The sequence below is a fragment of the Seriola aureovittata genome, chromosome 3 (assembly GCF_021018895.1).
Source record: "Seriola aureovittata isolate HTS-2021-v1 ecotype China chromosome 3, ASM2101889v1, whole genome shotgun sequence".
Taxonomy (NCBI): Eukaryota; Metazoa; Chordata; class Actinopteri; order Carangiformes; family Carangidae; genus Seriola; species Seriola aureovittata.
Window position 1 is genome coordinate 17,501,476 of NC_079366.1, and position 12,690 is coordinate 17,514,165.

Sequence of the window (12,690 nt, forward strand, 5' to 3'; positions counted from 1 at the left end):
CCATGATAAACTCCAGTAAGCCAGCCAGCGATTGCAGCATTTGCGAGACACATTCATAATATTGCTAACAGCAAAGTTAGCTAACGTTTGCAAGCCTTCTGTAGCCGATCACTAATGAAAACAGACATGTAAAATGATGAAGCCACCAAGTTACTTACACAATGAGGAGAAGAAAAGCCAGTTCCGAGTCAAGCTGGAGCTCTTCAGCAACTTGAGGGGCTCTCCAAATCGGTGTTACCGTCCCAGCTTTTCCCTTTAAGGACAGGTGCCTTGTGGGTAACCTGTGTGTGAAGTGTTATGAGCGGTAGGCCCAATCTCAATGTCCCGCCTAAACCCTAAACCCTGAACCCTGAACCCTGAACCCTGAACCCGCAGAGACTTAATTGACGTCACCTGCTGAGTGATTGAGTGTGAGAGGCTGTAAGGGCTCACAATGGTATAAAGAGTTACGGGATAGTACTTATATCAGTTACCTTGATGATGCCAAAACATATGCATTCAATTGTAGGTTTGGGACTTTTTTATTCCTTCCCTTTGCTCCCTGTTTGTTGGGTCAGAACTGATCCAATTTAGATATTTGGAATTCATCATCATGTCATCCTAGGAAAAATAACTACAGCCCAATACCAATGTTTTGGTTCTGGCTCTGAATCACCAGTGATCTCTGTGTTTATACTGTCATATACTGTCTTGTAATGCTAAGATTAGGCTGTGTTCCTTTCATGCTTGTTTGATAACCGTTCTTCTATCTTATTATTTCTTGCGTTTTATGGCAGTTGTTTGCCGTTTCACAAAGCTTCAAACTTGGGTAATTCCTTCAGGCAAAGTCTGCAGAAATGCAGACTTACGGAAAGTGCACATAAAGGGCTCAAAATGTCAGCTGGAGAACCCTCATGACCTCAATTGTTTGTCAGTGGGACAGCGCTAAGCCCTTATGAACTTACCAGGAACACGCCTTCAAGTCTGTGAGTCTGTGAGGGTGGATATTGGTATTGGACTGTAGATCTCTCACTTGTGTCTGAGTGAAGGTAGCCACAATATACTATTGCAGCCGCAATAAAACTACATGCCACAGGTAGTCAGAGAAAAGTATCTAGATAAGGTTAGGATAGCGGCGATTGTGTGTGCACTTTTACAGAATCCAGGTTACTATGATATAGTTGCAGAAGACATGTCTCTGTGGCATGTTCTCAACAATTTCCCATTGGAGCACTGGAACCTGGCGGCCATCCTCTTCTACCACACTGACAACTGTTTTCTACGTCTGTGCAGACGTGCTTCAGGGTAACTTAGTTGTAAAACTTAATCAATACATATAAGGTAGAGAATATAACAAAAAATACATACATTCATCCAGCAATATCCAGTGAGATACAACGTTGGCTCATGCTGCAACAGACGGCCAGCTATTCCCATTTTGTATATCCATGGAGACGGAAAGTCTACCAGAAACTTATGGACCCAATTCAAAAGGACCAAAAACACATGTAGCAAGAGGGAAATGGAGATAATAAAGAGTTTTTCATCATCATGGATGGATGTGAATATCATTCTGGATTGGTGCTTGGGGCCATTCATGTGTAATGAAAAATTTTATTACATTTTCTGAAAAATGTGTACTGTATTGAAATTTATCACAAATACGGATGAACTTTGAATCATAAAATGGGTAAGAAGCTGAAACTGGTGAATATATTAATGATAGATGCAACAATATCAGCAAGAATGAAATGCATTCTGTTGTAATCAAGGTAGCATTTGAAAAGTGCATTATGTTTTATTTTGCCTTTCGGAAAGTGGAATTTGAACCAGGTGCCATCACATTCAGAGTAATAAACAATGAACATGCAGCCATGGCTTCTGTCAGTCAACAGAGCAAATGCTACACGGTAAACTAATCCTGTTTGAATGTTTCTGCACTACTGTACAGGAGAAGGTGGATATTTCCCCCCTGTTCAGTGAAGAGACTTGCCATCCTTGGACTTGGACAGACTGGCAAGGTCACAAGGCTGGAGTGCATCCAAAGAGATGAGGGAGGCTGCTTTACTGTTCTACTGCTGAGAGGTTTATTTGAACATGCAGTTTATACTACACTAGTTTACATCACAACAATCCCAGTCGTAGCCTTTTAGATTGTCAGTTCAGATTTATTTGTGTATTATTTATTACAGCATGTTACAGATAATGATCCACATGCTTCTGCTTTAGTGGTTGATCATAAAGAACAGGCCTGATATTACAGTAAAAGTATCATTTGTAATTAAGATGCACAACAGCAGGTGGCGTCATAGAACTGCATAGGCATTGTTAAAGGATTTTTTTTCTTTTTCTATGTAGTTTTGAGGATCTTTATACCTCTAATACAGACAATAGAAAGATGGTATGAAATGAAGGAGACAGAGATGTAACAAAGCTGGTTTCTTGCCGGATGTGGACCAGGGAGTTGCAGTTCCTGGTCACCATCTTAACCTCTAATCTCAGGAGGGACTGTTTGTTGAAAGGTATTTTAGCTGAGAGTGTATTTATTTCCTGCATGTGCATTTGCAGCTGCTCAGAACCACAAGCTTTGGCATCCTCTTTCAGGACCCCCACCTCAGTACTGTGGCTGTCTGTCTGACCTCTGATCTGTGGTGTCCTGTGTGTCTGAGTGACCCACAAAGATCTTAACTCTGCTGGGCACACCTTCAGTTTCATAGTGAGGCTGGTTTAGAGCTGGTTTTCTGAAAAATTTTAATAATTTTCAGCATAAATTTACATATAATTGTCAACCAATCCCAGTAAAAGACCAAATGAGCAATGCATTACAATGCAAACTTTCCCACTCTGTCTGTGGCTACAATTTGTTCCAAATGAAGATGTCATTTTTTAATAACAGTTTATACAATAGTATACAGTACATCAATATATACATAGTTGTTTATTAATAAAAAGCAAAATAATTTCCATTTTCCTTTTTGGAAATGTTACTTAAACACAATCAAATAGTGCATTTGTTTGGGACTTTCAGCTGCGGATTAATACACATGTATGTCAGATGAAGGAACATGTCAGTCAATAAGACAGTGGACCTTATTGATGTGTTTTTAGTAGGTTTAGTAGGACAGTGGTACAGAGGAGTAAAGTATATCATGCTTTGGGTACAGAGATAATACTTGTTGTCTAATCAGTTCATTCTTTGTTTTGTTTTGTTTTTTTTCAAGGGGTTTATTGACAATAAGGAGCACAGAATACGACCAGAGTTACATAGAAATATATAAATAGCTGTTGCCTCCATGATAGATATCTAACTTACAGAGTATCACCTTACAACAAATGTTTAGGTAATATGACTGTTTTTGTTGGTATAATCAGTAAATTGCTGGGTTTGGTCTTTTTGTAGATGGGTAGAAAAATATAGAATATCATCAGACTTAAACTTTAATATAGTGGGACAAGACAAAGCTGGTCTTACACTTACTGTGTGTGTGTATGCTCAAAAATTGCTCACAAATACTAAGTGTGGAGGAGCATATAGGATTAGCCTAAGTCTTCGATCAGTGACAGAAAAGGGATGAAAAGAGGAAAAGTTGAGGATGTAGATAAAGCACAGTGCCATATTCTCCATTTATAAGAATAATGGAAGATTACTGTTGTGCTTCAAAACTTTATTAATCCTGCTCCTCAGTATGTCATGGGGGAACATTTCTGACTTGGACCTCTTAGTGTGACAAAAAAGGCAAAGGTGAGAAGTGTGAGGTAAATATTGTGTTTAATAAACAAACATCAGTCAGGGAACTGACATTAGTCTGGGGATGGAGAAGGGGGGGGAATATAAAGCACAATGCACATGTGTAGAGGTGGGGGGAACATATTTATCTGTTACACAAGGTGCCCCCCGTACAGTAGGAGCAGGAAGTTCTATATAACATACAGATCAGGATCCAAGTCTACGGTACAAAAACTTAGCAGCAACATGTTAACATCGGAGACCAAGGGGCTAACAAAGTAGTTTCATTTAGAAAAAGTCACAGTATTCTTAAAGCATAAATTTGTTAAAAAGGTAAAAACAGTTCTAAGCATCCTCTAGGGTCAATGCTACTCACAAGATCTGTGTGTGAAATACATAGGTAGGGAAATTATCTATACATTTATACTCTAATATAAAGACCTTCTGGTAATGGCACAGTACAAACTCTCAGGAAACGCGACAAAAATATACAATGTCTTCACGTCACATTTGCAGATTAAAATGTAACTAAGGTCTCTGGCAAGCACAATAGTTTCAGTGATCAAAAAACAACTTCTCTTCAACCAAAATAAAGGACACCATTTTGTTAGTTCAGCTATCTTGACAGATTATGCCTTTTTAATACAAAAATAAGGACAAATATAAATTAATATATATTAAAAGAATCAGATTGATACATGGGGGATCTACTGAATAAGCACAGGTATTTATGATACAATAAATACTTGTCATTCATGACTGGGGGTAGATAAACAGAGAGTAGTGTATTTAACCTGGCAGGTAATATGTTTAACTCTTCTACAGGTGAGAGCATACAGTATGTATGTGTGTGTGTGTTTGTGTGTTGTTCAGTAGCTGTATAAAATACCACAAGTTTGAGCACAGCTGTGTGTAGGATGGTGCACACAGTCTCAGAGGGTTCAGGAGGTCTGTTAGGGGAGACTGCACACTACAGTGGTGGTTTCTTGTGTTGTAGGGGGTTATCACTGCCCGCCCTCTCCCATGCTTTAATGCAGCTCCTCCTAGTGGTGAGTCTGTGGTACTACCAGTTAAGGTTACTCCTAAAACACACAACTCACAGACAGGAAGCAGGAAGTCTACAGGAAGCGGTCAGCCGTCAGTGACCGGTCAGTCCTCCAGGGAAGAGACAGTGTGGCACACCATTGGAGTCATCATGACCAACAAAAAGAAGTAGATGTAAGGAAAAGTCAACGCTTGTGTTTTTTTTTTTTTGTCTTTTTCTCCACTTCATAATAAAAAATAAGTCTGTTTTTGTACTTTACAATACAATTCAACATCCCCACCGAGGAAGCATCAATCATCAGTCCAGCACTGACAAGAAAAGAAACTCTTTTTTAGTTGTTTCTCTTGTTTTTTTGACTTTTTTCAGGGTTTTTAAAAAAAAAAACAACAGGGTTGGTGGTGGTGGGGGGGGGGGGGGGGGGGGGGGGGCTGTAGAGGGTGGAGGGGTTTCTCAGGAAGAATCAGGATCTTGGACAATGGGGGACGAGGATCAAGTAAGGCGGGCAGGAACACAGAACATATCTGGAGAGGAGGAAATCTGCCAAGGGTATTGTCTCTTTTTTTTTCTTTCTTTTTTTTTTCTTTTTTTTTTATGAGGAGCACTTTGTACAGCCGCACTTGACCACTTTCTCTACTTCCTGGACAAACGAAGAGCCGTCAGTGCACTGGAAGGTGTATTTCCTGCGTTTGCTGCGGAGGGGGGTGCAGCAGGTGCCCTGTCCTTCTGCTCCCCCCGGGCAGCTGCCCCGACACTCTAGACGGGAGACCTTCTCCTGGGTTTGGCACGCCGCGTAGCCTTGCTGTCTCTGGTAGACATCTCGGACCCGTTCACCTCGGCAGGCCACCTCTGCAGGGATGAGCGAACAGAAAGGTTACAAGTTACCCGATCTTTTACCGATGTTCTGGAGCGGCAAGGACATGTGGGAGGTAACTTTGCAATGCTCTTAACTGGAGGTGGGGAAATTAAGCAGATATTCATTTTGCCAACTAGTTAGTCTTCACCAAAAATTAGGAACGAACTGGTTGGGTTGCCAAATGCGTGTCTGGTTATCCTCCCCCACCTCTGATAAAGAGCAGTGCACAGCTGCTTCCCTGAGCTTGTCTATGGTAACCATCTGTGGCTGTTTCCATGCAGTGGATGAATATGGATAAGGGACACCATGACTGATGACGCACTACATAAATCCTTCAACAAAAAAGGTAATTTATCAAAGTTATATTATAGAAAAATGTCAAATCAAGACCAACTGCCTTAAAAAATGTTTATACTCTAATGCAAATGGTGCTTGGCTAGATTTTCTTAGATGACAAAAAAATAAGAAATTGTTCTCCTACATTATGATATTATGACTTCCTCGAATTGCCATTTTTGCAGTACACAATTTGTAAGAACAACTTTAGCGACATGTTGCATGAGGTGAAAACAAGGTGAGGTAGAGACAGTGAGTAGAGGTATTTTTGGTTGCACTGGAGATGAACCAAGAAAAAATATCAGGAAAAAAGAGGCAGACAGTAAAATGTGACCAGGCAGTCTCACCTGAGTAACTCCCCGTGTGGGATTAAGAGGAGGCTCAGGAGATGCTGAGTTGAAAAAGCAATGGGGTTACGAGTGTTAAGTGCAGAAACATAAAACACTGTTAGACACACACATACTACTGCTGAGAGACTTTAAATGAGAGTTTACAAGTAACAGAGCAAAGCGGAAGTGTAGAAGAGGTTCTGTTAAGAGAAACATACTAGATTCAAAAGATTGAACAGCATTAGATATTATTTTAAAAAATGTGAGAAGTTAGTACAGAGCACAGACACACCCAACATACACCCGTGCACCTCTTCCAAAGATGCCTCCATGTTTTCTTACCTCTGTCACACGCCTCTCCTGTGTATCCGCTGTTACACTCGCAGTATGCTTTGCCCAGGCCCGACACTCTGCATTTGCCATGTTTGCAGCGAGACAGACTGCAGGGGTTAGCTGCATCCTGGTCCTGCTCATCACACAGTACGCCGACAAAACCAGGCTGGCAGCGGCAGGAGTAAGAGTAGGAGTTGATTGGAAGGCAGGTACCATGGATACACCTGTAGGGAAAATAAAGATGTGGATGGATATACAAATCTTCTTAAGTCCCTCTTTTGATTCAAAAGCCTGAAACACTTGAGCTGTAGTCATTCTGGTTTTCAAGTCATACAAACACAAAAACCCACTCACTTATTGCCATCACAGGGGTTGTTGACTTGTTGGTCACACAGTGCTCCCGTCCAGCCTGGGTGGCAGGTGCACGTGAAGCCGCGGTGCCCTGTTGCGTGGCAATCACCCTGGACGCAGGCGCCTCTCTGGCACGGCTGGCAGCCTGGCTCCACCCCGTGGCCCAGCCACTGCCTGGTGGTGCTATGTGAAGTCCCAGAGCCTGGAGCACCTGGCCCCAGACCAGCCCCCAGGTCCTGGAGCTTTCCATTAATGTACAGGTTACGGAGGCAGCCGTGGAAGCTGGTGCCGTTGCGTCCACCTGAGCCTTGCTGCAGGGCTGACAGACCCCCAGAGGCTGAGGCACGCTCTGGCATCCCTGATGGAAGAGAAGATTAGTGATTAGAGAGATCACAGCATCACGAATGCATAGATACATTATCTAAACATGTCAGACGCACACAAATTCAAATATTCTTTTTTTATAGAGCAGCTTTTGAAGTGATGAAGAAACACAGTGAGGGGAGAGATGGATTAAACAGTAAAACTAAATCAAATATATTAAGGATTTAATTTTAAAATGAAGGACTGTTTGTAACACTTCTTTCCTCTTGCATCCAGGGGAACAACCAAAATGCCCGAGCCAGAGGATCAGACATGATTACTAATTACTAAACATGTCTTACATATATTCTAGTCCACTGACAGATTTAAATCCCAGAAAAACTTCAAACCAGTTATAAACCAACCAGTAAACACACTGTAAAGGTGTTCTCTGTGTGCTCCCTTTCTGGTCTCTCTTGGCACATGTGCTGCAGTGTTTTGAATAAATCTGAAGTTTATCTTTTTCTTAGGTACTCCCACTGAGAGAGTCTTGCAGTAATCAAGACAGCCAGTGATAAAAGGGTTTCACAGTACCTCTCCGTGACGAATGGCTGTACTTTGGCAAAACGCCTGAGATGATTAAAGGTACTTTTAGTGATATTTCTTGTGAGCTTTGAATTTCAAATCAGGATCAAAATGCACATCAAGGATACTTGTGGTTGGATGTTTTGTGCCAGGGATTTAAGTTAGTCTATCTATCTGGGCCTTTGCTCTGATAGAAAACCACCTTTTTTCTTATTTTTGGCCATCTGTGTGACAATCAATTCACCGAACCACTAAATAATCAAAAAATATAACATGCACAAAGAGAAAATTGAGGAGAGCAACTAAAAATCTGTCTTATGTCCAATTATTATATGATATACTTATTACTTATACTATTTATCACACATAACCAACAATGTGAATCAGGATTATATAAAATTATATACTGAAAACATAAACACAGTCTTCATAAAGCAAATGATGTGCAAATAGTGTTTTCTTTAAAGCTTTAATGAATAAACCAGATTTTGCTGATGAATAAATGAATATATGCAGCAAGGAGCTTAGATTCCAATCACATAACCCTCTGTGACCTGCAGTGGATTAATGAAATATCTATTGTGTATTTGTGTGGAGTGATTCACACACATACATACACATAAATCCATACTGTGGTCCTTACCTCCCAGGTAAAGTGGGGAATCTATGTTGAGTGTGGACTGTTTGCTGATAGAGTTGATGGATTTGGGCGGCCCGCCATCGATAGACAGAGACAGAGTCTGGTCTGATGCTACCAACTCCACTGCATGAAAACTACCATCATTCACTGTCTCCACGCTGAGAGAGAGAGAGAGAGAGAGAGAGAGAGAGAATGGAGAGATTCTGTCTAGATATTTGGGTCATCCATCATGTGAATGTGTCATCAGTGACATTTCTGCTTGTAATAGCACGTACCTGTATATAGCAGAAGGAGGGTAGGACCCAGTATCGTAGCTGACCCTGAGGCGTCCCCTGTACAGCTCCATGGCAATGTGATCATTGTCCCCTTTGTACAACAACACACCGCTGTCCTCATCTGTAGCAATCTGAAAACACAGCGGGACGACCGTATAAATGACCTTATGAACAGTGGTAGAAGAAGTGTTCAGGTTCTACTTAAACCTGCAGCAGCCTTTGTTTTTTACCCACTTGGCAGCGGAAACAAATTCTGAACTCAACACTGACATGTTAGCAAACAGCTGCTAACAGTTGCTGACATTATCATTAATTTAGAGTCGTGTTTCTGGCCACCAGGCAACTCTTAGTACAGGATTCACTCTCTTTTAGTTCCTTTTTTGGTCCCTACTGACTCCTGAATGAAGTATTTGGCTCTTTAGCTGCTATTTGCTCCATTAGAATCACAAGCTTTTATGTATGTATTTATGTACAGCAGAATTTCTGTGTTGTAGCTGGTTGAAGTAGAGCTAGTTTAAAATACTTTAAAATAAAGTTAGGTATGTCCAGGCGTTACCAGTCGAGGGGGTTGGACCACCTTCAAAGGGTCACAAAATAAATCTGAAGGGCTGTGCGATGATTAATGGGAGAGGGAAGAAGAAAAAAGGTTCTGCTTCACAAATCCTCTAATATATGCTTATTGAGATATTTATCTCTTTGGACCTTGAAAAACATTTAAATGAAACCATCTGTGAAGTTTGGAGGTGAAATGTCTCCTTGGTTGAACTGCTGCCAACTCACAGGCATCTGAAATATGACAAGGGGCTCTAACTAGACATTGTTTTTCATTAGGGGTTAAGGGCCATAAAGGCTGGGCGCCACCTGTATAATTTGTTAAAACGCATTGTTCTTGTAGGCGTTGTAATCTGAAAAGTAACTAGCGACTATGGCTGTCAAATAAACGCAAATGTAAAAAGTGCAATATTACCTCAATAGCAGTAGAGTAGGGTAGAAATATAACGTGGCATGAAATTGTAATACTCAAGTAGAGTACAAGCACCTCAAAACTACTTCATTACAACTGTAATATATTTAAGTACATGAGTGAGTGCGCACCTGTAGGCTGATGTTGGTGTGCGGTGAGAGGAGACTGGAGGGAAGCTGCAGGTAGGACTCCCGGTTAACAAAGTTGACGCTGACGAGCGTCTCACAGCGTTCGCCCTCGTAGCCATGGAGACACTGGCAGCGGGGGTCCGTTCCCACGACGACGCACTGTGCGCCGTTGAGGCACTCATGGTTGTCACAGGGGCTGGTGCGAGGAAGGACCATCGGTGGAGAGAACTCGCAGAACAACCCGCTGCAACACACACATTCACACACACATTGAAATGTAGTCTCATGATTGTAAGGTTGATACAAAAAGTATGAGGTGCAGCTAACAGGCTTTAAAGTTTCTAATGTTTTCACTGAGCTTTGAACTTCTTCTTCTAGAGACTTAAAATTAGCTTGAAACTGGAAGTCCGTGTGAATACAAACGTGCTGCCTTTATTTCTGTTTTTCTGGTGTTTTAAAATACAGTCAGACATCTGAGGTTTAAAAGCTGAGTTGCTTTTTTGTTTTTTATTTTAAATTTATACGCCAACTTTTTGTCCAAACATATGTTTGTGTCATTCAGAATAATTTAACAAGCTAATAAAAAGTGTTTAACATAGTTTCTCCTTCCACAGCCACCACAGTTTACCACATAATGAAATTACTCCAGTAACGAAGAAGTAGATAATTATGTGTTCTTTGCAATAACTGACAATGAACACAAGGGGGAGACCCTCCAACATCACACTGTGTAAATATATAGTATACACATTTAGCATGATGTGTGGGGGAAGCTGAAAAGTTTTCTGGCAAAAAATTGAAAAAAAAACCAACCTTACTTTGACTTTTTGCAATATAAGATCATGGTTTAGCAAATGTTGAACCTTCAGTTTGAACGTGCAGTACACAGTAGCAGTACAGATGCTGTTGATCCACAGAGAAGTTTAATGTGATTCAATATGTGTGAGCTCCTGCTGAGGTCTGTGCCTCACCTGTATCCCTCTGGACAGACGCAGGTGTATCCGTTGACGGCATCGATGCACTGACCTCCGTTCTGACACTTATTCTCTTCACAGTCGTCATAGTCCAGCTCACAGTGCTCACCTACGTAGCCTGGAGTGCACTCACACCTACAACGTGTACACACATACAAACACACACACAGACAGAGACAGGAATGCTTGTTGATACTGAACTTTAGTCCGCAGTCTGAATTTATTAGGATTCAGACAATGAATGCTACGTTTATAAGTTTATACAACTTAGCAACAGTGCACGTACACACACATGCACGCTCGTGCGCACACACACACACACACACACACACACACACACACACACACACACACACACACACACACACACACACACACACACACACACACACACACACAAACACGCACAGGAACAAGGGAGGAAAACTAAAACAAGATTCAGATAAAATCAGGACAGGAAACCTTATGAGACAGCCAAAATCACACTCCCAACACCTTCCCTTCACACGCACGCTGCATATCTCTGCAGGGAGAGATCAGCAACTAATTCATTTCACTGTGAGGAATGTTAGTACTCAAATCCCGGGGGAGAGAAATCACTGCTAACTCCAACTCTCCACAAGAGTGTCTATGTTCATGAGTATGTGTATCTGTGTTTTGTGTGTGTGTGTGTGTGTGTGTGTGTGGGTCTGTGTGTGTGTGTGTGTGTGTGTGTGTGTGTGTGTGTGTGTGTAGTCCACTCACTTGTATCCTTGAGGGGTCAAAATGCACTTTGAGTCGTGCTGACATGGGTTCAGCTCTGGAGCGCAGAAATCCAGTTTCTCTTCACATAGTTCTCCTAGGAACACACACACACACACACACACACACACACACACACACATTCCCACCCATATAAACAAATCATCTCAACACCTTTTTTTAATACTGTACATACCGCTAATGATAAGTGATATTATAATATATAATAATAAAATCTCAATATGTTCCAGCTCACTTACACTTAGTATGAGTTTGTATTTACAGAACTGTTTGTGTCTGTACTGCATGTACAGAAATGTGTGTGTGTGTGTGTGTGTGTGTGTGTGTGTGTCTGTGTTGTATGGGTGTGTACTCTGATGATGAATGACTCTCTTGTGGCCAGAACCAACACAGCAGTCTGATAAATGACCCCATCTCTGTGAATGTCATATTCCTGATGATATTCCCGATGTTCCTGAAACTCTGAACTCCAAATGAATCACTGATGAGGCATCAGGGAATAAACCAATACTCCTGAAAGCACAGGTCTACTCCGGAATAATTAGATGATCACTTGGGGATCAATGAGAACGCGTGTGAAGCGATGGGAGATGCGTAAGTATGTTTGTACTCTGGAGCTTCTATCTCTGTAGGAGCTGTGCTACCTTATTTAGAAGCAGTCATATTAGTTTAATAAATGGAAATTCTAACATACTTTATAACTAAAGAGTGGTTGTCTTCTTTTTCCGGGTTATTAGTTTTAGAAACGCTGGTCGCACCTTTAAATGGCTTTAATAAAGACAAAATGGCTGCCATTAAGAAAGCTGGTGAGCTGTATCTAAAAGACTGTGACTGCTTGTTTGTCAATCCACAACTGATAAGTTAAACTTTCTGTAAAATAAGTGGCAAGAGTGGGGGTGGTGAGAGTGGGGGTGGGGGGTGGGGGGTGGGGGGGAGTGGAGGAAGTGGATTTAAAAAAACAAAAAATAAAAATAAAATTTTAACTTCAAAAAGTTGGTCAGAAACAGTATTGTATTGTATTGTATTGTAAGTTAGATATTTGGGTTGCAGGCAGCAGACTACACACGTGGTCTCTACTTGCATTCCTTGTTGTGGGACATCAGAAT

At 41.3% G+C, this 12,690-nt stretch overlaps 2 protein-coding genes across 5 annotated transcripts in view; one reads left to right on the plus strand and one right to left on the minus strand.

The window, feature by feature from the left end:
* Positions 1–934: 934 nt before the first annotated feature.
* On the plus strand, positions 935–4,922 carry LOC130162947 (intelectin-like). The gene is given in 6 exon segments (XM_056366861.1): positions 935–961; positions 1,139–1,266; positions 1,327–1,452; positions 1,454–1,487; positions 1,752–1,889; positions 4,809–4,922. Coding segments are annotated over 6 exon segments (567 nt in total).
* Positions 3,732–12,690, minus strand: part of slit2 (slit homolog 2 (Drosophila)) — a 93,787-nt gene continuing 84,828 nt past the window's right edge. For 3 of the 4 annotated variants that reach the window (XM_056371618.1, XM_056371617.1, XM_056371616.1), the window contains 8 exons: positions 11,567–11,660; positions 10,820–10,957; positions 9,852–10,092; positions 8,757–8,887; positions 8,485–8,639; positions 6,957–7,311; positions 6,612–6,826; positions 3,732–5,597 (listed from right to left, as the gene is read on the minus strand). In XM_056371618.1, coding sequence (XP_056227593.1) covers positions 5,341–5,597; positions 6,612–6,826; positions 6,957–7,311; positions 8,485–8,639; positions 8,757–8,887; positions 9,852–10,092; positions 10,820–10,957; positions 11,567–11,660 — 1,586 coding nt within the window. In that variant the 3' untranslated portion in view covers positions 3,732–5,340. Of the gene's footprint in view, positions 5,598–6,287; positions 6,332–6,611; positions 6,827–6,956; positions 7,312–8,484; positions 8,640–8,756; positions 8,888–9,851; positions 10,093–10,819; positions 10,958–11,566; positions 11,661–12,690 lie in introns of all 4 variants that reach the window. The other variant, XM_056371619.1, reaches the window with a different exon arrangement.